Source organism: Arachis hypogaea, chromosome 6, assembly GCF_003086295.3.
Source record: "Arachis hypogaea cultivar Tifrunner chromosome 6, arahy.Tifrunner.gnm2.J5K5, whole genome shotgun sequence".
In the NCBI taxonomy this organism is placed as follows: domain Eukaryota; kingdom Viridiplantae; phylum Streptophyta; class Magnoliopsida; order Fabales; family Fabaceae; genus Arachis; species Arachis hypogaea.
The window spans coordinates 114797341-114825163 of record NC_092041.1 but is presented as its reverse complement, the minus strand read 5'-3'; the positions used below and the strand labels follow the sequence as shown (position 1 = coordinate 114825163).

The 27823-nt window shown below is 34.3% G+C and overlaps 3 protein-coding genes, 1 long non-coding RNA gene and 1 pseudogene across 6 annotated transcripts; 4 read left to right on the top strand and 1 right to left on the bottom strand.

Moving 5' to 3' along the window:
- The first annotated feature begins 7561 nt into the window (after positions 1-7561).
- On the top strand, positions 7562-8738 carry LOC112755972 (protein WHAT'S THIS FACTOR 9, mitochondrial-like; annotated as a pseudogene).
- Positions 8739-10651: 1913 nt separating this feature from the next.
- Positions 10652-14340, top strand: LOC112755971 (uncharacterized). Of its 2 annotated transcripts, XR_011862936.1 has the most exons (4): positions 10652-11000; positions 11196-11519; positions 13385-14023; positions 14083-14340. XR_011862936.1 is itself a non-coding variant. In XM_025804334.3 (3 exons), the coding sequence occupies exons 1-3, from the start codon at positions 10761-10763 to the stop codon at positions 13916-13918; spliced, it is 1098 nt and encodes a 365-aa protein (XP_025660119.1). In that variant the 5' UTR covers positions 10652-10760; the 3' UTR covers positions 13919-14340. The 2 variants fall into 2 exon arrangements, 1 of the variants encoding a protein (XP_025660119.1); XM_025804334.3 differs by having other exon boundaries at positions 13385-14340.
- Positions 14177-18242, top strand: LOC112757877 (fatty acyl-CoA reductase 2, chloroplastic-like). The gene is made up of 9 exons (XM_025806428.3): positions 14177-15651; positions 15748-15851; positions 15964-16163; positions 16255-16355; positions 16471-16681; positions 16816-16977; positions 17120-17201; positions 17314-17708; positions 17803-18242. Exons 1-9 carry the CDS (start codon positions 15252-15254, stop codon positions 17966-17968), a joined length of 1821 nt encoding a protein of 606 aa, XP_025662213.1. The 5' UTR covers positions 14177-15251; the 3' UTR covers positions 17969-18242.
- On the bottom strand, positions 16377-18118 carry LOC140173802 (uncharacterized). Its single transcript, XR_011862937.1, has 2 exons — positions 17922-18118; positions 16377-17548 (listed from the first exon to the last, which is right to left on the bottom strand). It is a non-coding gene; the product is annotated as an uncharacterized lncRNA (long non-coding RNA).
- Positions 18243-24057: 5815 nt separating the features above from the next.
- Positions 24058-27419, top strand: LOC112755969 (lipid phosphate phosphatase delta). 2 transcript variants are annotated; one of them, XM_072198400.1, is made up of 9 exons: positions 24058-24183; positions 24307-24635; positions 24749-24844; positions 24958-25032; positions 25143-25273; positions 25699-25802; positions 25887-26015; positions 26176-26291; positions 26826-27419. In XM_072198400.1, exons 2-9 carry the CDS (start codon positions 24468-24470, stop codon positions 27216-27218), a joined length of 1212 nt encoding a protein of 403 aa, XP_072054501.1. In that variant the 5' UTR covers positions 24058-24183; positions 24307-24467; the 3' UTR covers positions 27219-27419. The 2 variants fall into 2 exon arrangements, with proteins under 2 accessions (XP_072054501.1, XP_025660115.1); XM_025804330.3 differs by having other exon boundaries at positions 24058-24635.
- Positions 27420-27823: the final 404 nt, after the last annotated feature.

The following is a 27823-nucleotide window of genomic DNA, read 5'->3' as shown; positions in this document are numbered from 1 at the left end:
CCTTGTTCTTACACGACTACAAATATACATGGCATTAAATAAGCACATCTATACTTGCGTTAAGCATAGAACCAGATGTACATGTTGATGATACTTGATTGTAATATACTTATAAATAAATTTTATTTATACATTAAAATTAGTTATTATATATTTATTTAAGTATTATTAAATTAATAATTTTTTATTAATTTTTTTGATATATTTAATAAATTTTTAATAATAAAAATAAAAACACTAAAAAAATAAAGAATTTAAAAAACTATAATTTACATAATTTTAAAAAAGTCTTATTTCGAAGGTTATCTGAAACATTAATTTGGACCTGAACGTGAGGTCCAGATCTCTTTGTGTGGCAGCGTCCGACTTGTTATGTCGAGGTGCCGCCTGTCCGAGTTTCTCGTGAGGAGGTGAGAGGTGGTACCTGCAAGAAACTCCGATACTTAAGTTAGCAAGGGTTTTAGGCAGGTTTTTAGTTGATTGGGATGTAAGTTATACCTGAGGGAACCAGTGTATTTATAGTAGAACTGTCAACCATCTTTGTTGGAGTAGTCTTATCTTTTCTGGTAGATAAACATTCTCTTTATCTTGGGAGTTTGTTGAGATTCACCTTCTAGATGTGGTAGAGGTTTTAGGGAGCAATTTATCTGCTTTGAGCAAGTAGGGATTTCGCCCTTTGGGAGTCAGTATCCAACCTCTTACAAGAGGTCGGGCTTATCCTGATGTCCACCTTTATTGGTGGGCCTTCTAGTGTTATTGGGCGTGGTTTTCATTTGTTGGGCCAATGTATGACAGTGCCGCTGCTTGAGCTCGTTCCTTTTATAAGTCGGGCTCAAGCATTCTGTGCCTTCCACTGTAGACGTCGGGCTTTCACCTCGTCGGTACTACCCGACGTGTTTTGAATTTTTGAACGTTGGTGGAGCTTTAATGACTGTCAAATGTCGTGCGGCAGTTACTCCTGGAGATTCGTGCGCCCTTAAAAGGGGGAAAGAGCCGTTTCGACCCCTTTGTGCCTTATAAGTAGTCCCTTGAGCTATTTTTCCCTTTTCTTTGCTTCTGAAAGATTACTTCTACTTTATTCTTCTCTGAAAGTGCTATTTTGACTATCTGTTGCCTCGAGCTTTCCCAGCCTTGGCATTTTTGGAAGGTTGCTTACTTTTCTGGCGTGAAGGGGATCGTTCGAGTTTTTGCCGTTTATTGTTGTGCTCTTTCCAGTCTTCTTCCAGGTTGGTTCTCGCCTTTTCTTTCCCCCATCTTTCTTTTGAGACTTGCTAGATGTTTGGTTTGCTTTGCTGTCTTTGCATTTTCCTTCTTGGGAGAAATCTGTTTTTCGATTTTCTTGTGGGCTTGTTTGAGGAGTAAAAAATTTTTGTCAAAGATTTGAAAGACTTTTCTTTTTTGCTTTAAAGAATCTTCTATTTGTAATTTGTGTTGTTGTTGTCTTTTGCATACCGTACTGCCCCTACTGGTGTCATTTTTGACTTAATGTTGTGTCGAAGAGGCGCCATTTGGTGCTGTGGAAAAAGAGATATCGAGTAGCTTTCCTTTAATTCGGTAGCTATAACCCAACTTCTGTTGAAATGATGTCCGACCTGTTTGGTGACAGTTTTCTTTTATTTTCGTTTGTAAGTGTAGTGTTTATGTCTCGCAAAGTTATCTTGAACATGTCAACTAAGATTCCCCCTGCTCTTCGGAACTGGGTAGATAGTACTGTTTTAATGTGTATCACGTTAATCGACAAAGAGTACTGTGACGAATTTCGTAGTCACCATAGTATCTGTGAGAGTACGGAGGATGAGAGGAGCTATGTTCTAGAACCGCATGATCCTGAGGAGAGAGTGTGTTTTCCCCCTATAGTGGAGTCTGAGCAGCCTTGCTTTTATGCCTATGATTGTTTTTTTCACTAGGCTATGTGTCCGACTTCCTTTTACCGACTTTGAGATGGAGGTTTTACGCGCTTCTAACCTCGCCCCTTCCCAACTGCACCCGAACTCTTGGGCTTTCATAAAAATGTTCCAACTCCTATGTCGGGTGTAACACCCTAATACTTTTAAACTGAGTTAAGCTTTATTTGGATTATATTTAGTAGCTGGTATTCAAAACCTTGCGGAATTTTTCTTTTAAAACAAATGTGAAATATTTATATAAAATAATTTATAGATAAAAATATTGAATAATTAGTTTTTATTAGAATAGTTACTAGTTGAAAAATATAAGTGGATTTGAAAATACTAACATGGAAAACTGGTGTGCTAAACTATGAAGGCACAACAATGACAAGCTTTACTTATACCAAATAAAAAAGAAAACATAATAGTTACAATTGCAATCAGTCAATAAGGATAAAACAAGACACATAGGAAATCCTAATTCTCTTAATTTGTTTAACTATGGCTAAAACAATCGCATATTCTTCCTTCTTAAGGTAAACGTTTAATGTTTTGTATCTACGTCCTTGATAGCTTGCTCCCACTAGTGCACCTGTCTTTTCACCTCAACTGTATTGCTTCGTACTGCATCGTTCCTGAAGATGGTACGGAGAGAGGGGGTGAGAAACAAAAGTTTCTCAGTAGTTTATCTATATGGTGTCATCGTATCCATCCCCAGCCACTCCGAATTTTAAAATAAAAACAGTGATGATGCAATGTTGTTCAATTATTGTTTTCAAAAGTCTTGATTAGTCGGAGTGGTGTGACTTTTAGATGCTTCTCATTTACTTATGTTATGACATGTGTAATGCATACAAAATACCTATAGCGTTAAAACATATAAAGGTAACTTATAAACCTTGGTATGAAGTTCTCATAGGCCATAAAGCAAGACGAAATAAATAATAAATAAGAGAAAAATAGTAACATTGCCATAGATAAGTCAAACAGAATAGATATGAATAAAATAAAGATCTTAAACAATATCATACATCATACAAGAAGGAACTTTGGAAAAAGAAGGATCTTTGAATGCAATAATAAACATAATCATAAATAAAAAAAAATAAAAGAAGAACAATCATGATCACTCTTTTCATTGTACTTTTCATTACTTTTCCTCGTAGCTTTTATGGAAGGTATTGAGTTCAAACCGGTATAAAAAGTGGGAGTCCCCTTCCCTTACCGAAGGTTCTTATCCCACACGTTTTGGCGATCACCTTCCCTTACCGAAGGATCATATCAATACCTTGTCTTTGGGGGTCACCTTCCCTTACCGAAAGATCATTCCCTTAATTCAATTTACATCAAGGTTATTTAAACATACACAAGAAGGAAGTCATGGCAACCAAGATATATTATTATAAAATTGATGGGAGTCTCCTTCCCTTACCGAAGGTTCCAAAAGTTTAACGATCACCTTCCCTTACCGAAGGATCATCTCGATTATCTTGTCTTTGGGGTTCATCTTCTCTTACCAAAGGATCATTCCCTCAGTTCTTTAATGCACATACGGTTGTTATTATAATGCATAATGTGTATGAAGAAAAGAGACATTATATCATGACGTGCAATGCTAATATATATATATATATATATATATATATATATATATATATATATATATATTAAAAAATATTTAAGATATGACATATAAAAATTAGCACAAAACCCCATACCTCGAGTGAAGTTCCGCTAGGTATTCCAATGCAAATAGATGCGGTTTGTTAGTGAAGAGAGACTTGTTTCATGGCTAGACTTTGTGTATACTAGAATGTTTTGTATAGAAAAAGGGAATATAATGAGAAAGGAATGATCAAATAGCTCTTAGGTATGAGCAGATTATGTTAGGAGGCATTTAGGTGAAATCTTCAATCTGGATCGTCATTTTGTGAGTCCTATAAATTTTTCTATATTTGGAATTTGGAATTAGCTATTAGAGACAAATTTATAGAGAATTGAATTAGCTTTAAAACAAATATCAAACGAAGTCAATCGGATAACCACAGCTTGAGATATTCTTAAAATACTGTTAGTATATCAAGCTGGCTGATAAGAGCGCGATTTTTTACACTGAACTTGTAACCGATTTATCTACTTAATTTAATTTGAATTTGATTTTATACTTAACTTAAGGAATAGAGCTAGTATTCTTATCTTTTCATATAATAAAATATCATTCAAATCTAATAAATGTAGAATTAGTTATGACTATGTTTTAAAAGGTTGTTTACTGTCGGTTAGAGATTTACTACCACTAGTGCTTTCATATGTTTAAATTTTAAATTCAAATCTTAAATCATTACCATTTTAATTAATTAATTAGCTATTAAAAAAATGACTTGATTCAAAAAGTTGGGATGTTACATCGGGGGGTTGGACGTCGAACCCACTTTGAATGTTTTCTTTTATCTTTTTCGTTGCAACCAAGCCGTACAGCTCGACCAAGAATCGGGTTGGATATCCTTTTGAGCTGTTCAAAGTTGGAAGGCCTTTTCCATTTTTGACGACTCCTTTTATGACTTTAAGAACCACTTTTTTAAGATTAAAGGGGTTGTGGATACCCGACCTTTCTTCCTTTCTAAGAGCCAGGAACCCTTATTTCCCCTATATTGGGAGGACACGGGTGTGGAATTTAAAATCCACAAACTAACCGGCAAGTGCACCGGGTCGTACCAAGTAATCCCTCAGGTGAGTGAGGGTCGATCCCACAAGGATTGATGGACCAAGCAACAATGGTTGAGTGATTTACTTAGTCAGACAAGTAGAAAATAGTGTTTTAGTGTTGTAAAGCATTAAACGATAAATTTAGAGAATTAAGGACAAACAATAAATTGATGTGAAGAATATATGAGAAAACAGTTAAGGTTTCGAAGTTGTTTATCTTCCGGATTTCTATTTCTTACCAACTATTTTAATCATACAAAATTCAATTCATGGCAAACTATAGGTGACTAAACCCTAATTTCTTAGACCTTTTTAGTCTCCTCTAACCTTCATCAACCGCCAATTCCTTTGTCACTTGATTCCGATTAGAGGGTTAAGTTCAATTCTAGTTTATGTACCACACAAATTCTAATTACCCAAAGCTAACAGGATTATATGTCACGTATCCCAATTAGTTCATGTAATTAGCAATTTAGGAGGAATTTACTTTCAAGCTGTGTTCAGGCGAGAGACCTCTTCCAAGGGTCACAAGAACGCATCTAGAATAAGGGTCATACTTCTGTTCCACCCAAATTCATAAAATTAAGTACGAAAATAATCCTTGAAATTGAACCAATACATTAATTAAAATAGAAATGCAATAATTTCAATCCATAGAAATAAACAGAGCTCCTAACCTTAACAGTAGATGTTTAGTTGCTCATGGCTCAGAGAGAAAATCAGGATTTTAAAAACTGTAAAAGTGTGTAAAAGAGAAGAGAGACCCCCGAAGGGTTGAATCTTTTTCCTTTTATATCTAATCCTAATTAATGTAAAATATATTTTCTAAAACTAAATAATATCTTTTCCTATCTATAAATAAAATAAAAGTTTTAATAAAAAATAGAAATCTAATCTGCGAACAATCCTTGAATGCGTGGGGACCAGCGCTTCCCTTTGAACTGGCGCCTAACTTCATAAATTTGGTAAATATCAAATCAGTACCCAAAAGATTCTGACACTGATAAAATGGTCCCTGACTTTTGTTATTGACAAAATAGTTCCTAAAAGATTTTAAAAATTGACAAGCGTGCCCCGAGCTCGCCGGAGTAAATCTCCGACAAGCACAATGCTGACGTGGCCACCGTGTTTTGGTGACGTGGCAAACCACCCCCAAAGCCCCCTCCAACACACACTCCCTCCCCTTCCCTCTCCCTCCCCGTTGCAGCCCCATCCCCAATGCACACTTCTCCCCCATCGCAGCCCCCGCCCCATCACAACCCCCTCCCCAACGTACACTCCCCCTTCCTCCATCAACACCACCATTCGCAGCAACAACAACCTTAACATCAACAGCAACAACAGTCTCCACCACTCTCCCTCCCCAACACACACTACCCTCCCTCCCTCAAGTCCACCACTCGCAGCAACAACCTCAATATCAATAGCAACAACAATCTCCACCACTCCCCCTTCCCCAATGCACACTCTCCTCTCCCTCCCTCAACACCACCACTCACAGCAATAACCTCAACATCAGCAAAATTATCTCAAATTTTTAGGTTAATTTACCATTCAAAAAGATTAATAACAATAAAGTTCAGAGAAAACAAACAAATTCATATACAATAATCAAAATAAAATAAAATAAAATAAAATAAAATAAAGTTTAATATAGACACCACCAAAGGAAGAAGCAGATTTAGACAAGGCCAAAAGAAGAACACTAGAGACAGAGGAGGCACGACATGACGGAGGCAAGATGGAACACAGACAGATGAGACAGGGCAGCGACTGGGGGCGAACAGCAAGCAGATACAAGCAGTGAAGGTGCACAGACGATGCAATGTCGACGAAGGAGACAAACGACGCTGGCGAACGCAGAAGACCCAACGACGAGATGGCGAAAATGCGGTGTTGGTGACACTGTAAGACTAAGAAGGTTGAACTCCACTGCCGTTTTAGGAGAGAGTGAGTTGAGAGTGTGAGACAGTGTGTTGGAAAGGGGATTAGGATTCAAAGGGGTAAGGGAAAGGAATTAAGGTTCAGAAGGAGGGATTTTGGATTGAGGAGAGGGAAAGTGCGTTGGGGAGGGGAGATTAGGGTTAGGGAGGGGGAGGGAAGGATTAGGGTTGGGGAGGGGGAAGAGTGCATTCAAGAAGGGGAAGGGGGGAGTGCATTGGGGAGGGGGAAGAGAAAGTGCATTGGAGGGGAAGGATTAGGGTGGGGGAGGGTTTTTGCCATGTCATCAAAATGTAGTGGCCATGTCAGCATTGTGCTTGTCGGAGATATGCTCCGGCGAACTCGTGGGTACGCTTGTCAAATTTTAAAATCTTTCAAGGACTATTTTGTCAATAACAAAAGTCAGGTACCATTTTGTCAACGCCAAAATCTTTCGGGTACCAATTTGGTATTTACCTCTGTATTAATATAGATAGATAGATGTGTCTCAATAGTAAAAACGATCATCAAAGAACCCATTTTTATAACAGGGTGTGTTACATTTTTTTTTTTTTGGTTTAGAAACGGGGTAAAGAAACCCAAAAGAAGAGAGCGCTAGTTACAAACTAAACGGGACAAAGCTACCATTTGTTCATCATCAGACAAGAAAACTACTACCTCATTTGGAGGAATATCCCAAAAGTGGAACTCAATAGTCAATATCTAATTTTAAACTTTTACGTGTCAGGCAATCAGCACATCTATTGCCTTCTCTGTAAATATTTACAAAAAGGATGTTCCATTCTTTGTTACATACTTCTCGTTTTTTGTTTCAATTTGATCATAAAAGACCTTTTTTTTGTTCGTAGGATCATAAAAGACTTGGATCATACTAGACACCTCTATTGGGCCTTTAACAGATCCTCTATTGCTGTTCTACAGTTCAATTTGATAGGTCTAGAATTACTCTTTAACTTCTGTGTATAAATGTTCACTATTTTAGAAACAAAAAAAAATGCTTATTATTTTGTGAATGAATTCTGTGTAAAAATGTTGTCTGACTAGATAACAGTCTGCATTTCTTTTTTGATTTTTTGGTTTGGTCATGGACAGGCTGCATTTTTAACAAGTAAAAATATCTTCACAATGGTGCAATGTTACTTATTCTTAGGTTTTCACCAAACAGCCATTTACCATCCCTCCCCTGCTTCCGCCTCACCGACACCGCAAAGCTCCTCGATTCGCTCGAAGAAGAAATCCACCAGAGCCACGAAAACGACGCCGTGGAGAGGCTCTTGAAGGTGCTGATGATGATGAGAACCAAAACGGCGCCGCTGCACGCACTCCAGCCTCTGAAATGGGACCTCGGCCTCCCCGATTGCTTCGAGAAAACCCTAATCCCCAAATTCCCCGAACAGTTCCAGCTGGTAAAGTACCCTAACGGCGTGAGCGGACTGAAAATATCGCAATGGCGGGAAGATCTGGCGGTTTCAGCATTACAGAAGATGAATGAGTGCAGAGAATCAAAGAGAGGAAAAGCTGCATTAGTATTTCCGATGAGGTTCCCGAGGGGTTACGGATCTCATAAAAAGGTTAGGAGTTGGATGGAAGAGTTCGAGAAGCTTCCATGTATATCTCCGTATGCAGATTGCAGTAAAATTTGATCCTGAAAGTGATTTGATGGAGAAGAGGGTAGTTGGAGTTCTGCACGAGTTTCTGAGTTTGAGTATTCATAAGAAAACAAAGAGGAACTACCTTCGGAGTTTGAGACAAAAGTTGAGTCTTCCGCATAAGTTTACAAGGATTTTCACTCGCTACCCTGGCATCTTTTACTTGTCTCTCAAGTGTAAGACTACTACTGTCACTCTCAGAGAAGCTTATCAGAGTGGGAAGCTTGTGGATCCTCATCCACTTGCTCGCCATAGAGACAAGTTCTATCATGTCATGAGAACCAGCCTTCTCTACCGGGCCAAAGGCGCCCTGCTAGAGGAGGCCGATCCTCATGTTCATGGAGGAGAGGATTCTGAAGAGGTTGAATGGAGTGATGAGTTGTGTGAGGATGAGGTTTCGGATTCAGAAGATGAATAATTTGTTTTAGTGTTAGTTAAACACATTCTTTGTAATTTAATCTTCACATTTTGTTTTTCCCATTCATTTTCAGGTAGTTTCTTGTTTATAAAGAAACTCAGGAACAAATAATAATGCAAGTATAAGTAGGAAAAATCTCGAAACAAAAACATTCCAGTAGAAATTAAAAGATTAATCCTTGAAACATTACCGGTAGAAAAGCCAAAAGATACGACAAAAATAAATTGGAAGCGGGACCAGAAAATAGCAGAAGTCAGTTATCTTAACACTGACTAGCAACTACTCAGTAGTCAGTACTGAGTGGTAGTAGCCCAAATTCATTTACATATTTAGATATTTAGATTAGATTTCTAATTTCTTATTGATATACTAGGTCATCGGTTTTGCGTTTCCGTTTGACCGACGGCAAAATAATAATAATAACAAACAGAATAATGTAGTGAGGTTCATAAAGCTTGGCTATCAAAAAACAAGAGCCACGAGTCCCACCAACTTGTTGATTCTCAATGGTTGAATGAATCAGAAAAATGGAAAGCTAAAAACACAAGGACATTAGAGAAAAGTAAAAAAGAAAGCATATGGCACCCTTATTTGCACCAAACTACCAGAAATAGAATAATTGCAAATGAGAGGCGATGTGGACACGTCAACTAAATTGCATTGCCTCCCTTAAAAGCTCCTTCTCCTCACTTCACTAATCCCTTCACCACCCTCTCGCTTCATTTATACATAGCATTACTATTCCACGCGCCTACTCTCCATTACATACATGTATATAAGGTGCTGAAAATTCAGGTGAAGTCGACTTTACGTGAAATTGATATCTGACAGCTGTTAGATAAAAATTTAGTCAAATCAGTCAAATTATCTAACAGCTCTAAAATATCAACTTCACGTGAATTCGACTGCACCTGAATTTCTCTCGTATAATTTAAAGTTAGTTTGATTATTATTGTTCGGTGAGTTGAGTTATTTTGTTTTGTTTTATTTTTTTGGGGTAATAAATAAAATAATTACTGAGACAAAAATATATTCATATACAAATAATAATTAAAATATTAATACATATTATATTATATAATTTGGTAAAAATGTCGGATTATTCAACAATAATTTTCACTTATCACCACTATTAGTTGGTGAGTTACAGTAATACAAAAAAATGCATGAATGAGATGGCCTGCATTTGTTTCTGCAATAACTGTTTTCAGCACGTACCATTCTAATTAATTTCTACACATTCCATGCTAGTGTTTTTGTTTAAGAAAAGATGCACAACACGTGATGACGTGCAGGTCCCTTTTATTTTTCTGCATTTGCATGTGTTGTCCACTTTAAAGTAACAATATAGAACTGATAAAGATAAATTATATTTATTATTTTATATTACAAGAAGTTAAGAAACATTGATTTCCTGAGGCGAATTGCATTTCTAAATATAAAGTAAGCATGGGCCAACTTTATGAATAATATAAATCTGCTAAAAAGATGGTAACAGTAGTTGAATGAAATCATGTATTTTTTACCTGAATTAGTGACCGATCATCCAACAGTGAATCTGGAAGTCCAAGAAAGTAGGATTTTCTTTCATCCCATGATCCCCATCCCTAAGGTGCTACTTTATATGTGTGGGATCCACATTCCCCTCGTATCATAGTAAGTATCATATACTTAAAAGGGGGATTGATGTTCAAATGGATCGATCCTCAAAATTTAACGTTTTAATTTTGTTAGACTAAACCACCAAAAGTAATTATGAAAGATTGATTCGCTAACAAAAATAATCATGAAAGATCATAATTTTTCAGATATTTACAATTGATTTGTTTTGTTTGTCAAAAATAGCCAAATTTGATATAGACAGTCTACTAAGACTACATTAGATTTGACTATTTTTGACAAACGAAGCAAATCAATTGTGGGTATATAAAAAGTTATGATCTTCCATAGTTACTTTTGTCAGAGAATCGATCTTTCATAGTTACTTTTGGTAGTTTAGTCATTTTGTTATTAAGAGATAGGTAGTGAGGCACACGCAGCAATGTGGAGCGTGTGGTAAAGCAGAAAAGAAGGTATGTGTGGGTGTTTGTTTTTAAAGAGTGTCTTCCTTTGTGAACTCTTCATTCATTCTCTTCTCATTCTCATAAGAAGAAGAAGATGATGATGGGTCGGCTCGCAACTCTCTCAGAAGTGGAACCAATCACCGACCAAGTTGAGCACCAAACCTCTTCATCTTCTTCTTCTAAGAAGGTTCTCCATGCATGGCGAAACTGGAGCTGCATCAAGTCTCACTTCAACAAGAAGCACCCTGATCTGAAGCTTCTCCTCAGTGTCCTGGCTTGTCCTCTCTTCCCTGTCCCTCCCCACCCTTCTCTCCCTTCCCTCAACCATGGCCAGGCATGCATGCATTCTTTAATTTTGGTCACTTTTGTTGTCAGTGGAATGCAGTTTTTTCTTTCCTTTCTTTTGCAAAGAAAAGGAATGTGTCCTTCTTTCTCCCCCATGTGCTTCTCATTTAACTTTTTCACATCTACTCTCACCTTTTACTTTAACTCTCTCTATCTCTCTTTCTCTTTCTTTTTATTGTGACAGGTGTCATCATCAGCTGAGTACATTATCCAACACTTCACGGCAGCAACAGGGTGCCGGAAGTTAGAAGGGACGGTGAAGACTGTGTTTGCAACGGGGAAGGTGGCAATGGGTGTGGTGGATGAGGTTGGAGCCACTGCAGGGGTATCAGAAAAAGGCTGCTTTGTCATCTGGCAAATGATACCTCATAAGTGGCAGATTGAGTTGGTTGTCGCCGGTCACAAGGTTGTTGCCGGCTGTGATGGCACTGTGGCGTGGCGCCATACCCCTTGGCTCGGCCCCCACGCCGCCAAAGGCGGCGTGCGCCCTCTTCGGAGGGCTGTTCAGGTGAATTCACCATCTATCTCACCATATCACCCCATATATGTATCTTGTTTGTGAGTTATGTGCTACGAGAGTAAACCAAGTATGCTAATAAAATGATTTTGTTATAAATACTCTGTTAATGACTTGTCATTTAAGTAATACATCGGAAAACACCTAATAATTTTTCCTTGTCAAAGTGTTCAAAATTTCTGTCTTAATACATTTATCAAATACAGTTACCAAACACAACCTTAGTACTAGTTTGTTTTGGTGTAAGCAAGGTTTGATCATGAGGTATTCTTTGGTTCCAAAATTGTTGGTGGTGTTTTGGGGCATATCTTAGTGATTTATTTGGGATTTAAGCGCCGAATTTGGATCCTCTAAATTTTAAATTTGTATTTTAGAAGGTAAAATGTGATCTTTTACCCTTAAATGGTTTCTCTCTCATATTTATTCTTGGTCCCACCTATAAAATAAATGATGAGAGATCACATTTTACTCTTTAAAGTGAAATTCAAACTTTAGAGAATCAAATCCTTAAGCGCCAATCTAATGATGTTTGGCTCTGAAAAGATTATTATGCCAACTCTAATATTATAACCAAATTGATGGTGTTGACACCTAACTGTATTGTTAGCTCCATGAACTGATGATCTGGATTTGATTTTGGTAAAACTTTTGGAAAAAAATAATTGTACTTTTCAAAATCACAATCATCTTTTTTTTTAAATAAAAAATTTATGTATTTGTGGTTACAATTTTTAAAAGTTAAAAGTACTTTTAAAAATATTTAAGGAAAAATTTTTTAAAATTAATTTGTATTTATCAAAATTAAAAAATCTAATATAATCTCATATAGTAATTAATATCCAATTTTAATTCATATATTAATGTCTATTATAATATTTTTAAATTTAAAAATTATTTTATCAAACACACTTGTTATTACTTGTATTTATTAAAAATCATTTTTAATTTAATTTATCAAATATAGATATTATAATTTTTAAAAATATATCTTTTAAAAATTAACTTTTATAAACTAATTTTAAAAAATAAAAGTTTCTCCAAACCAAACCTTAATCTCATTTGTAATATAATTGTGGAAGGAATGAGAGCCTCTTTAAGTATGTAATATGGTGGGGTTTGGAATTTAGGATTATTACGAGAAAAGATTCAATGATGTATATATTTATCCTGAAATTGTGTGGCTGATTTGGACTTGTGATGAAATATAATCATAAATGCTGGTGGAAGTGTAATTTTCCATTTAATTAATATGAAACTTGTCTTTATTCTGCATATGCTACCGGCCAATATAATGGATCTTTGTTTCCTTACTAAAATTCCCCTGTTTTGTTTCGATCTAACCACATTCTTGTTTTTCCTTTTCTTTATTTTCGGAGGCTGCTTCAAATAGGAAGTTAGGAACCCATCATCAATTCATCATGCATGTGTAATTAGTTTGGCATGGCCAATTAGTTTTAAGATTCTCTATAGTGGAAAATGTCTCAATATGTCAAGACAAAAACAAAAACTCTCAAATATCAATTTACTTTGTCATGGGGAAAACGTTATCTTTTTTCCATATGGTCCACTCTCTGAAACTATGAACACCATGAAATCCGTAGAATAGTGACTTGACTTGATCAGCATCTAAGTAAAGAGACACCTCTTATTAATATTTTGGGCCACTATCAAGAAAATTTTGAAGAGGAACCAAGTGAAAGAATATAAAATGTGTTAAATGAATTAGTCTCTCTTCTTATAAATTTCTCATCTTTTACTGTTTTTTTCGATGTGAGACTAATTTCATGCACTTCTCAGTCTTAGTACCAAGACAACTTATTTTTCTTGTATTCATTATGTAGTTATTAATGGTGTAGGGACTAGATCCTTTGGCAGTGTCTGCTGTATTCAGTGGTGCACAGTACATGGGAGAGAAAGAAATGATGGCCACTGATTGTTTCGTTCTAAAGCTGTCAGCAAATCAGAAGGACCTTGTTGATCGCAGTGATAACACGGCAGAGATGATAAAGCATGTCACATTTGGATACTTCAGCCAGAAAAATGGCCTTCTAGTGTACCTTGAAGACTCTTTCCTCACAAGGATTCAGTCACCTGGTACTCACCCTACTTATTGGGAAACAACAATGTCAACAAGGATTGAGGATTATAGAATGGTGGACGGCGTCATGATTGCGCATGGCGGCAGATCCACCGTGATTATCACCAGGTTTGGTGATAATCTAAGGGCAGGACCTGCCGTTACGCGCATGGAAGAGTCTTGGACCATTGATGACGTTGCGTTCAATGTTCCAGGACTATCCATGGACTGTTTCTTACCACCTAAGGAGCTACAGAAAGATGATGATTATCCACAAGAGAATCTTGATTGGAGATCACCTTTGAATACATGATGTGTACAAATTGGATCTTTTTTCTCTTCTTCTTTTTGAGAAGAGGACAAATAGATCCCTGACCTTTTGCCCCGCGGACATTTTCGTCCTAAAAAATACTTTTAAGTCCCTGATCTTCACAAAATTTGGACGGATCAGTCCCTGACGGAGGCATTTGGACGGAGGGACTGATCCGTCCAAGTTTTGTGAAGGTCAGGAATTTAAAAGTATTTTTTAATGATCAGGGACACAAATGTCCACAGAACAAAAGGTCAGGGATCTATTTGTCCTTTTTTTTTTTTTTTTTTTATTTCTTCCTTTCTTTGGGCTAAAGAAATGGTTGCTGCTAATTGTTATAGCTTTAACACATGTATTACTGATTCTGGGCATAATGGATCATGTCAGTTATTAATTGTGTATGATTTTAGAGTTCCTTGTAAAAAGTCTGGTCCTTTTTGCGTTTTCATTTTCTATTTTCAAAATTTTGTCATTTTCTATTTTCAAAATTTTGTAAATAAAAAAGAGGAAAGTGAAAACAGAATTTTATTATTTTCACTTTTCAAATTTTAAAATCAGAAAATACTGAAATCGAAAACAGAAACTAAAAATACAAACCGAACAAACTCTTATGATCTTATGGTAAATATTAAAAAAAAAAAATATGGGACTATTCTCTTTCAAAGAAATGAGAAATCATTATCTCATGTTTCTCATTTGTGGAATCCATCACTTTCTGGTTTAAAGTGTGAACCTACAGAGTTAGACATGTAATTTTTCTCTGCTTGGAAAAAGGTATGCTGGAGTTAAAAGATTTCCTCTGAGATAAGAAGAAAAATTTGAAAACAAATAAATAAATTCAATCATAGTAGATATATTTAGTGTTAACTATTTATTATCACACTTACATAGTAATACTATTATCATTTAATCTACACTACATCTATATTTTAGCTCAAAATCTCTCACACCCTTTCTTCCTCTATATTTTCCAGGAAAGAAGAAATCATAGAAAACTCCACTTACTTAAGAAGATTAATCAAACAAGGGAAAGAAAATGAAGGGGTGGCAAAAAGAGAGCCGATATAAGATACTATTAACATTTCATAAAATAGTTAGTATTATTATAAGTACTCAAACATCCAATTCCTTCATCCTAAATCCATTCTACTTTGTATTCTTTACATCAAACCAACCAAATCCATTCTACCTTTCTTTTTTTTACCTCCACTTAATTGTTTTTGTTATTGTTTAGGAAAGAATTAGCTAAGGTTTCAAGTCAACCATTTTTACCTGCATCATCTTTAGGTGCAGCAATCTTTTCTCTTGAACTGGATTCTCATTTTCCCTTCTAATCATGGGAATTTTCTCCCTTAGTTCTTCCTCAACTCTACCCCATAAAATCACCAGAGTGAATCAGAACAATAACAACCACTTGTCCTTTACAAGAAGGACAAACATTGTGCATTGTCAAGGGGGTGGAAATGTGAAAAATTCTTCTGGCCTTTCTTCTATATTACAAGAAAGACCTACATTTATCAACACAGAACACACTGCAACTACTATAATGGATCCGGGAAGCTTCGTCTTGTCGCAAAATGCGAAAAGCCACGGAGAGATTGTAGTGAAGGATTTGGTGAGTTATGGTGGATCAGCATCCAATGCATTAATAGGAGTGGAAGATGGCATAGGAATTGTCAAGTTTCTAAGAGGGAAGAAGTTTTTTATAACTGGTGCAACTGGCTTTCTAGCAAAAGGTATTAGTCTATCTATGATTTATGGAATTTGGACCATGGTTCTGCTGCTTTTAAACTTATGATGCACAACTAACACTCATTTGCTATTAATCTTAGTTCTTATTGAGAAGATTTTAAGGACGGAACCGGATGTCAGCAAGATGTACCTTCTGATTAAGGCAGAGAATAAGCAAGCTGCAATAGATAGATTGAACAATGAAGTATGCTTTTCTGATATTTTGTATCCTCAGTTTTACATTTGTCAGGTTTCATGGTTTTACACTTTTACTTCCTAATTTTATGATATTTTTTGTTTCTTTTTTTATGATTTAGATCATAAATACAGAACTTTTCGGATGCCTTCGGCAAATCCATGGAAAAACATTCAAAACCTTTATGATGAGCAAGCTAGTTCCGGTTGTAGGAAATATTTGTGAATCCAATCTTGGACTAGATGAGGATTCTTCTGCTGTTATTGCAGATGAGGTAGATATAATTGTGAATTCAGCAGCTAATACTACATTTGATGAAAGGTTATTATCTTCTTATTCACCAGATTACTTCTCCATCACTGTTAAAGTTTCCCCATTTCCTAGAGTTTATATAATTTGACTATAATCTCAGATATGACACTGCTATCAACATAAACACCAGAGGACCCTGCAACCTTATGAGCATTGCGAAAAAATGCAAGAAGCTTAAGCTTTTTCTACAAGTTTCAACAGGTAAAATGACACCAGTAGGTCGAAAAGTGCGAAAGATTATCATAAACTATATATAACCATTGAAAGAAGTAAATGTCACATTGGTTACCCCATATTCTTTCTTGTGATTTTGCAGCTTATGTTAATGGACAAAGACATGGTAGAATATTGGAAAAGCCTTTCAGCATCGGAGATTGCATAGCAAGCGAAAACTCTTTGCCTAAAGGTTCATCAAAAGTCCTTCCCACATTGGATATCGAAAGCGAAATCAATCTGGTTTCAAATTACAAGGGAAACTTTGAGGACAACATCTTAGCTCAAAAGATGAGGGAGTTGGGTCTAGAAAGGTATTGAGTGTCCTAATATTTTGCCCTTAAGAAACTCAGAAACGTTCTGCCTCCTATATAGATTTTGATCACACAAATTGTAGATGATTCTTAAGATGCATAATATATTTTGATGCAAGTGAATGTCATAATAGGGCTAGAAGACATGGATGGCAGGATACTTATGTTTTCACCAAGGCCATGGGAGAAATGATGATAGACAAAGTGAGGGAGGATATTCCGGTTGTCATAATTCGACCAAGTGTTATAGAAAGCACCTTCAAGGAGCCATTTCCTGGTTGGATGGAAGGAAACAGGTACTATCCATCTCCCTCTAAAGAAAAGTAACACCAAAGTGAAAGACTAATGGAACTTGTCTAGTAGCTTGTTCCTTACGAAAGCTGGAGCTCGCTGGCGAAATTTCTATACAATAACTCACATTTTTCTTGCTACAATTAGGATGATGGATCCAATAGTTCTTTGCTATGGTAAAGGGCAGCTAACTGGTTTCTTGGTAGACCCAAATGGAGTGCTCGACGTAGTAAGTTAGTGAGACTTAAAAGTTTGATTCTTTCACAAGAAAAACAAATGGGAAAAGCACAAAATTGCATTCATATATAACCATAGTTCTTTGGATGAACCTGAATGCACAGGTGCCAGCAGACATGGTAGTTAATGCAATGTTAGCAGCAATGGCAATGCATGGAATCAGCAAGAAGCCAGAGATAAATGTCTACCAAATTGCTTCATCTGTGGTGAACCCTTTAGTCTTCGGGGAATTGGCAAGATTGCTCTATGAACATTACAGCTCCTCACCATGCATTGACTCAAATGGTAGGCCAATCCAAGTTCCAATGATGAAGCTTTTTAGCTCCACTCAAGAATTCTCTGATCACATTTGGAAAGATGCTATTCAGAAGAGTGGCCTTACTGATATAACACTCTCAAAAGAAGTGTCTCAAAAGCTTGAAAATATATGCAGAAAATCAGTGGAACAAGCAAAGTACTTGGCTAATATCTATGAGCCATATACATTTTATGGTGGAAGGTTAGATACTTACTAAAAAAATTTCAATCATACATTTTTTGAAGAATAAATTACAAGAATGATTAAGTAAATTCTTAGTCTCTTGTTGGTGCAGGTTTGATAACAGCAATACTCAAAAATTGATTGAGAGCATGTCTGAAGAAGAAAAGAGGGACTTTGGATTTGATGTAAAGAGCATAGATTGGGGAAATTACATAACCAATGTCCACATACCAGGTCTAAGGAGACATGTCATGAAAGGAAGAGGGATGGGTAGTTAGTGAGATTGAATCATCAATCATGTGCCTTATTTCAACATTTGCAACTAACTGTAATAAAAATATATAAATAGAACATATATAGTTTTCTTTTCCTTCTTTACTTGGTAGAAAAATGGCAAGAAAATCAAATTTCTGACTATTTCCTTTGGTAGAGAATTCACTAGTGATGTCATGTGTTTTTGTGTTTGTGGAAAAAGTGAGTGCAAAAGAAAATTGTATGGTTGGTGTGAATTACAGAATACTATTTTGCTTTGAATGATTCAAATTCAAACCATGATTCATGGAACCCACAAGTCATTAATTCCGTGCTATATTGGTGGAATGAGTGGTTGATAATGCACATGATCTAGTAGTACTAGATGAAATTGACACTCACCTAAGTCAAATTAATATTTGTTGGTAAACCAGATTAGTGTAGTTTGATTCTTAGTTGATCTTGGATTCTTGGTCCCTTGATCCTTGCAAGTACAATGTTTTCTAATTCAGCGTTTGTTTTGAGGTACTGAAACAGAGACTGAAAGACTGAGATTCAGTATCATGTTTGTTGGTTCAGAGACTGATATTAAAATTTCTGTCTCTGTCCATAAAATTTCAGTATTTCAGTACCTCCAAAAAGTAGGGACACAGGAGACTAAAATTTTTAGAAATGGAGACTGAAACTTTAATAACATTTTATACCTAAAATATCCTCATTTCAATTAATTAATTTCAATTTTACCTTTTGTACAAATTAAATTAGAGTTTCATTCTTGTTTCAATTTCTGTCTCCACTTTGCACCAAACAGAATACTGAGATTTATTTCAATTTCTGTCTCTTAGTCTCAGTCTCAGTCTCAGTCTTTTCATCTTTGTCTCTCTACCAATCGCTACCTGTACATACACAAATTATGAATCTTCATTTGTCCCAATATTCTAGAGACTATACTATAAGTAAATGATCCCACTTAGAATTATTATAACTAAGTTAACACCCGCAATATGCGGAAAGTTAAACTAATTATACTATATAATATGAATTTAAATGATATATTGTTGTTTAGGGATAGATTAGATGATATGTAAAGTTAATGTTAAATTTAAAAGTTAATTTATAAAAAATATTGTACAATACATTCATTTGACAATTTATATATGATTCAACATTATTACTATATAAAAAAAGAAATACAAAGAAAAGGTATACAATTTTAATATAGGTAATAATTATATTTAACCATTATTTTATAATTCAATTAAGTAATGATATACAGTAAATTTAATTGATTAAAAAGTTTAAAATTTTGTTTAGTGACATCAAAATTAATTTAAATTTTGTAATGGTCGATGATAAATAACAATTTAAAATAATAGAAATTAATTAAGAATTTAATAATTATAATATTAAGAAAATTATGCATAAATTAGACTATAAATAATAAGAATATTCAATTGAAATTTGTTCACATGATTTTATATATTTTTTCATTTTTAAATATTTAATTTATTTTTGTTTATTATTATTTTTTATCTTTTAAGGTTATATTTAAATACTATGATACAATGATAAAACTATTAGATAAAATACCACATGAATATTATTAATATTATGATAATTAAAAATGACATTTAATTTTTTTAATTTTATTTTTTATGAATCATGATAATATATTTTCAACAACATTATTACAACTAAATATTATTAAAAATATAAATTGTAAAAAAAGAAGTGATATACAAGGACATTATGTAATTAATGAATACAATTACACAAAAATTAAAAAATTAATGAATACAATCACACAATCACCTAATACATATGTTTAGCAAATTAAAAAAAATAAAAATAAAAACTATGGTCATCTGTCAAATTATAGTTTGCAAAAAATTAACAAGAGTGGAGAGGGAAAAAGAGAAAATGATACGTGTAACACCCTAACTATCAAAATGCCACGCTTCTGGATGCACAACTCTGATAGTTCGGGTATTACGACGACTCTTAAGATATTTAATACTAAAATATGAGCCTGTTTAAAACTTAAACCGAATTACCGCTCAAAAGACTTTTTAATTATATATATATATATATATTATTAATTTTACAAGTATTACATAATTAAAATCCTATCCCTCTTATAAAAACTTGTAAAGATAAAGGCAAGGGGAAAGTAACTAATACAACCTAAAATATTGCTTAAACAGAAACGAAATGAATAAACTCTTCCAAACTTCGTCGTTCCAAAAACCAGAAAAGAAAAGACCTGTAGGGGAATGAGAACATCATTCTCGAAAGGGTTCTCATTATAGGGTTGCAGAATTATTATAATAGGATACATGAAAATAAAAACTATTTTTAAAGTACAATGATTGTTACCCGCCTTGTGTATCTTTACAAAATCATAGATCCACATTCAAAATTCGAAATCCTTTTTAAAAGAGAAATCCATTAATTCTCCAAAAATCCAAACCTTTTTAAAAGAGCTTTTTCTAGACAGTATGAATAACTAAACTGTCCCAAACATAGGTTCATTAAGTCAATACTAAACTAGTTTAGTTTTTCATACTTTACTAAACTAAAAATACAAACCATTCACGGCCTTCGACCCATCACATAATCAATCACGGCCATAGACCCAAACATTTCAATCAACAGTCAATCCACCACAATCCAACCGTTTTCAGTCACAAACACAAGTAAGAAGGTTTAAACACAATCAAGTAGTTATATCAAGTAGAGCAATTAGCAATTAGACATAATTATTCACGTAGGCAAACCAATTACAATATGCACACCCAAACAATGTTACATAGATGCATATGATGAATGCCTGCCCTATGGCTGATGAGTCTCATCTGTCGGTTATCAAGCCAACCTGACAAGTCCGGTTTGCTAAACCCTTGGAGTGTCCCCCAACGTGCATCCCCATGAGTTTATGCATAGTTTTTTCTCATATATATATATATATGAAATCGCTCAATGAGGGTACCATTCCCGAGAATTTATAAGTGCCCGGTTACCCTTACGCACGCGTCACCCTCTTCCATCAGTCTCTCTCTCTCTCTCTTCGCGAACTCAAGGACCATGGCGACGCGGTGAGGATGAACAGTGACGATCCCTTTGCAAACCCCATCTCCGGCGCATCTCTCTTCCGCGACGGCGCAGCTGGCAGCGACGCAGGTGATGGGTTCGACGGCGACCAGCTGGCGGTAGGGGTGCACATGGGTCAGGTGAAGCCGGGTTTGATGTGACCCAGACCCGGCCCGAAATATACACCGGGTCTATTTATTAGACCCGAACCCGGCCCTAGACCCGATAAAACCAATATACTTTCGGGCTACAATTATACCGGGTGAAAATCGGGCCGTTAACATTACATTACGTTGATACCTTCTTGTAAGCTAGCATGTAAAAATATCCAAATTTCCAAGACTCTAACCATTATTTAACATGGTAAAATTTACTTAGAAAAATATAACAAGAACCAACCATTCTTCAAAATTAAAGCATAACCACATTCAATACTAAAGCATAACCACAATCAATACTAATATTGTCTAATAATACCAAATATTTAAATCAATACAAATAACACAATATTATGCATTAGTCTAAAGTCTTATGCATTCTAAATATAAAACATTAACTTATAGTCTTATAATGACTAATAACACAAAATATTAAAATTTACAATACTTAAATTCCACATAAGAATAGTCATGATCCATCACTAATAACACAAAATATTAATTGTGTATGATAACCGGGTCACCGGGCCGACTTCGGATGACTCGAGCTATGGCGCGGACCCGACCCGAAATAATGACCGGGTCTGTTTTTGAGACCCTTATCGGCCCTAAATCCGATGAAATTACACCAAATTAGCCCCTAAAGTGTTCGGAATCGGGCCGGACTTTTGGACCGGGCGGGGTCATATGCACCCCTAGCTGGCGGCGGCTCCCTCACACCCCTCTCCTCCCTATCTTATCTTCTCTTGGCTTCCTTTCTTTCTTTGTGTTTCTGAAGCTGCAAAATGGGTGTTTGGAGAAGAGGATGGCGCTGGTAGTGTTAGGAGGGTTAAGGTAGGAAAATTAGGGTTTTTTGTGTGTTATATAAAATTAGGATTAAGGTTATTTTGGAGTTTTCGGAATTAAGATAAGATAGTAATTTTTAATAAAAATAAAAGTATAGAGTAATAATTTAAATTCAAATTAAATATATAATAATCATCTTTAAAATGTTATTTTATTATTAACTTGAAATTTGTTTTCAAATAAATACTAATTTAATGGAAATTGATAATAATTAGATTAGTTCTCCTTTATTTATAAAATAAGGTTAAAAAATCTAAATATTTAAAATTAAGGTTTATAAAATATTTACTATTTTTCAATTATAAAAACTCTAAATAATAAATAAGAATTTCCTCAACTTATATATAAAAATCTCTAAAAATATAATCTTAAACAAATATAATAGATAATAAATAATTTATTAATAACTTTTTAAAATTCAGGATCTTACAATACGAAATTACAAAAAAAAAAATCATTTTTTAAAAAAGAATTATACTTTATACATAAATATATTATTTTATGTATGTAGTTTAACCCCAATTAAACATTGATTGAACCTTTAAACCTCTAATCCTATTAGTTCGATCACCAATTAAATTTTCAAATCCTTGCTTTTTTCTACTAATATCTGCAAACTTTTTTAAAATATATTTTCGCATAAAACTCTAAAACCTAATTTTTAAACACTGAATCTTAATTTTTAATTTTTAATTTTTAATTCTAATGAAAATAATATTAACTAATTAAAAATTAATTTCTATATTTAAAACAAATAATTAACCATACAAAAATTAGAAATAACTATGAATTAAGTGAACTAAAATGAATAATATACAAAATTTGAGAGTTAATAGATATAATTAATGTTTTTAAGTGTGTTTTCAGGGCAGTAGATAAAACAAGGAAGAGAGGTGGTTGGCAGGTATTGACTGGTAGGTTTCTATGGCGCCAACTTGACTCAAGAGTCCTCAGTCCACACCGTTGACCTTCATTGCTTCCCTCAAAAATATCTTCATAAACAAGTTGATTAGTGGGGACGATTCCAATGTTTAAATATTATTATAAGGAAATCATTAATTCATCTTAATGCAATACAATAAGTGATGATATAGAGGGTGTTCATGAGTTGTGTTGAGATGAGGTGGGTTAAACTTTAATTTGTTATTTCAATTGAGCTTTTTAGTTAAATTGTAATTGTTTGATCATGTAAGATTTTCAAAAATTACAACTATTGATTATAGATATTTTCATTTATTTTTTCCCCCAAATAATTGCATGTCTCAGATAGTCAGATATCAGAATTGCATATAAACATTAAAATTATAAGTTTTGTTTGTTCAGTGTTTACAATAAATGTTGGACGGCCTAATAATGCCATGTCAGGTAACTTCCACAAACAAAGAGATGATACAATTTCACACCAAATTTAAATCTTATATATTATTATTGTAATAAATGAAAACTTATATATTATTGCAATAAATTTATATTTAATTATAGGAAATGTATAAAACATTAATCTTTTATTAATCAATATTAATTAATTTTTAAATATTTTTTTTAATTTTCACTTTTCAAAAGATTTAAAATTTAGAGATGAAAAAGAAAATTATGAATATTAGAGTACAAAAATAATTATAAAAAAAATTAAATACTTGTTTGGACGTTATTAAATCAATAAAAAAAAATTTTATTAAATTTTTTTCAGTGTGTTTAACAAATTTCTAATAATAAAAGTAAAAATACTAGAAAAATAAAAAAAACATATTTTTTGAAAAGTTATAATTTATATTTTTTTAAAATATATTTTAAAAAAAATATTTTTTACATAATAAATAAACAAAAAATATTTAAATATAAAATTATTTTTATTTTTATAAAAAAATTTTTTAAAAAATATTATTAATAAAAAAATCTTTTTCAAAAATGGGACCAAACAAACCTTGATTACAATTGATAAAATTAAAAATTAATTTTTTGAAGTGAATTGTTTAATTAAGAAGCTTAGTATTAAAATTAATTTACTAAGTAAGCCGTGTGGCTTAGAAAGTTAGTACACACGTTAGTACGAGCCACCAGTATTTACTTCTCTCTCCAATCTCCATAGTTTCTATGCACATTCCTAAATCTGCCAGCTAGCTTCCAACGAATTTTTTCTTCCAGAAGTACCAATTCTCCAAACCAATATTATATTTTTAATATTATAATAATAATAATATTCATGGTTCAAAAATCAAAATCAAAACCTTGAGCTTTATTATTTAGTTTGCTAGTTTTCATATTTTCAGATACGAAGAAATAAAGTTGAATATTTGCAGCACCGGTTTTTTCCAACATTCATGGTCTACTTTTGATTCACCCATCTCGTTTTGTTCTCTTCTCTCTCTATAGGAGATTATTTTGGGGAGAGAATAATAATAATAATAAGAAGGAAATAGTAAGAATAAAAATGGAGGCTGCAGATGCAGCAGTGTGGCAAGGTGCGGTTTTGGGTGGAATAGTGATATGGGTTGTCGCAGCTTCATTCCTCGATGTTACTTTCAAGCTTAGATCTTTCCTTCAACCTTGGGTTTCTCACCATGTCGATATTGGAGTCCCTTTCATCCTTCAGATCCAGGTAACGGAAACAGAAAATACCCAGATTCTTATTCTCTCAAATTTCTAATCTTTTCGATCTTTTTATTCATGAATGCTGATTACTATTCGATTTTCGTTTTTGGGGTGTTGCAGAATTACCGGTTTGGCTTCCTGGATGCATTGTTCTCGGGTTTGTCTTGCGTTGTTTCTGTGCCCTTCTACACTGGTTTCCTCCCTCTGCTTTTTTGGGTGTGTAACTGTTGTTGACCACATTAGATTCTCATCAACACGTGGGATTTTTTATATATAAACATAATTTTGATGTTGTGGTGAGGGAATTTATTTTTTTGGTGTCTTTATAGAGTGGCCATGGTAAATTGGCGAGACAGATGACGTTGTTGATTGCGTTTTGTGATTACACTGGAAACTGCATAAAGGTATATTGTGAACTTATCTTTTGATATGAAATCAGTAGATTCAGTCTTTCATATTACCTGTTAAATTAAATGCTTTTGTTGGGGGTTTTTGACCTTTTATGATTCAACAGGATGTGGTTTCTGCTCCAAGACCCCCTTCTCCCCCTGTCCATAGAATTACTGCCACAAAAGATGAAGAAGATAATGCTTTAGAATATGGACTCCCTTCTTCTCATACTCTTAACACAGTTTGCTTATCCGGGTAGGTATCATTTTCACTTGACTTTTATTCTTGTATGTGTTGGTTGGGTTTTAAGAATGGGGTGGAAAATTTCATGAATGAATTCTATGGTGTACTTACAAATGATGTTAACTGTATGGTGAAGCTGTTGAGAATGATGTTAGATATGTACTACTAGAGAATTGACATGTGGCATGACTTGTACGTCAAGTATATGGTTACTACTTACTAGTAATGATTAGTCTATCTGTGTTCCTTTTTTTTGGGATGAACTGAAGTCAAAATAACCAACTTAAGAGCTTGGTAATGTATTTATAATCACATATGTTATGTTTCAAAGTCACATTATCCTTTACTTTGAGAAAGATGAAGCCTTTTTTCTCTTTCAATTCCTCGGTTTTGTTGTTAATGGCGTTTTTGTTCCTCTGGAATGTATATTTTATCAGCTACCTTTTGCACTATGTGCTGTATCATACTCAAATAGATGGTTTCCATGCTACCTATATTGGAGTTCCTCTTGTTGTCTTGTTGGTGACTCTCATTGGCTTCGGTAGGTCTTCTGATACATTATTAGCGGCTTCCTATTGTTATCCTGCTGCACAGAAGCAATGAAAAATTTTGGTCTTTTTTGTAGCAAGAGTCTATCTTGGCATGCACAGTGTGATTGATATCATTGCTGGCCTTCTTTTTGGACTTGGGATCCTTGCATTTTGGCTTTCAGTTGATGAATACATAGACAATTTTGTGGTCTCTGGACAAAACGGTATTATTCTAAGTACTAAATTTACCATAGGATAGCATTTTCCTATATGATTAGCAATAATAGAAAAATTATGTTCTTTAGGATTTTGGGATTTATTCCTTAACCATCTTTGCAATCTTTCCTTTTATTTTTGTTTCATCTTTATCTGTTTTTGTTGCAGTTATATCGTTTTGGGCTGGCTTGAGCTTCCTCTTGCTTTTTGCTTATCCAACTCCAGAGATTCCAACTCCGAGTTTTGAATATCACACTTGTTTCAATGGTGTTGCATTGGGAATTGTAAGCAGTTTCCTACCCTTTTAACAAAAGTTAGGAAGTAGCCATAAATCAAAAGAAAAGGTGTTAGGGAGAATGGGAGATTCATTCATTGTTATTTCCCAGATCTCAAAACCTTCCTATTTTAAGGCTACATAATTTGAATTTTAAATGTTGTTAGGGACCTCCGGCTAGTCGAAAATTCTATGTAGGCTGTCATATACTTAATTGTAAATATACTTAGTACAAATTGATACAGCCATAGATTAGCATGTTACAGTTGAATATGCTCAAGAAAACATCAGCTGTTTGAAATGTTTGCAATGTTGTTCACAATTTCACATCACCACAAGTTTGTAGTATGAATAGTATAAGAATCCGAAGTAGAATCAACTACAACCCCCTGGGGTTTTCCTCAGATAAGCTAAATTTATGAACATTATTCTGAGCGGATATTTTAGAGTAGGAAAAACTGGAGTGATCAATGCCGTACTATTTCCTAGTAAGTTGTTATTACGTTGTACCGTGTATATTGATGTAAATGCCAATGATGTTCAGGTAACGGGGGTACAGCTAACATATCATCAATTTCACAGTGAATTTGTGCCTCGTTTGTTCACTTCAGAAATGAAGATACTTGTATTTGCGGGAAGAGTGTTGGTGGGGATTCCAACAATTTTGATTGTGAAATTCTGCAGCAAGGCTCTAGCAAAATGGACGATTCCAGTGGTAGCAAACACATTGGGCATTCCAGTAAAATCAAGCAGCTATATCCCCAAATTGAATCCATTAGTCACAGGAAATAAGCCTAAAGAAGGTTACTTCCAAAAGCTGCTTTCACCGCAGGACTCATTTGATGTTGATACCGGAATTAGATTTGTTCAGTATATTGGCCTTGCATGGTCTGTAGTAGATCTTGTGCCATCTCTTTTTACATACTTGAGCTTGTGATTTGACTGATTTCTCACACGTGTTGCTCTATCTAAACACACAATTTTGTATAGCAAAGGGGAATACCCCCTTCTGGCCATAGAAACTGAAATTCATTTCTCAGTATATAATGTCAGCTAATAGATACATATATTTTTATTTATTATTACAATTTGATTTTAATACTTTTATGAATAAAAAAAAAAGATTTTTCAGCCAAAATTGAACGAATTCTTTAATCCGACTCACATGACCAATTCATTTGGGGAGCTTTTTATGGGCGGTAAATTTTCACCAATTTATTTATCTAATTGACCAGTAACAACCCCGCCCCCAATAGCCGGCGATTAGAAATAATTTTTGCTAAAAGATTGTACTTGATACAGTTGTAGAAACACTGGATTTATATATATAAATGTAAACTACAAATAATCTTTGGAGTATCATCTCGTGTATAGCTAAGAATTTGCGCTCCATATAAGTGGGGGAAACTATCGCTGCAAGAGAAGGCTGAGTAAGCTTAGGCATGAATGAAAATTTAATAACAGCAGCTACCTGAATAGGAGGTGGTCAAGGATCGTAAGATGACAAGTTATCAGGAATCACACACGACGGCAGATGGATAT

Bases quoted from the DNA above. Each gene is read 5' to 3' on its own strand.
- LOC112755971 (XM_025804334.3), top strand. From the start codon at position 10,761: ATGATGATGGGTCGGCTCGCAACTCTCTCAGAAGTGGAACCAATCACC. The intron at 11,001-11,195 runs GCATGCATGCAT...TTATTGTGACAG, and splicing joins CTTCCCTCAACCATGGCCAG to GTGTCATCATCAGCTGAGTA. The intron at 11,520-13,384 runs GTGAATTCACCA...TTAATGGTGTAG, and splicing joins CTCTTCGGAGGGCTGTTCAG to GGACTAGATCCTTTGGCAGT.
- LOC112757877 (XM_025806428.3), top strand. From the start codon at position 15,252: ATGGGAATTTTCTCCCTTAGTTCTTCCTCAACTCTACCCCATAAAATC. The intron at 16,682-16,815 runs GTATTGAGTGTC...ATGTCATAATAG, and splicing joins AGGGAGTTGGGTCTAGAAAG to GGCTAGAAGACATGGATGGC. The intron at 17,202-17,313 runs GTAAGTTAGTGA...CTGAATGCACAG, and splicing joins CAAATGGAGTGCTCGACGTA to GTGCCAGCAGACATGGTAGT.
- LOC112755969 (XM_072198400.1), top strand. From the start codon at position 24,468: ATGGAGGCTGCAGATGCAGCAGTGTGGCAAGGTGCGGTTTTGGGTGGA. The intron at 25,274-25,698 runs GTAGGTATCATT...ATATTTTATCAG, and splicing joins AACACAGTTTGCTTATCCGG to CTACCTTTTGCACTATGTGC. The intron at 26,016-26,175 runs GTATTATTCTAA...TTTTTGTTGCAG, and splicing joins TGTGGTCTCTGGACAAAACG to TTATATCGTTTTGGGCTGGC.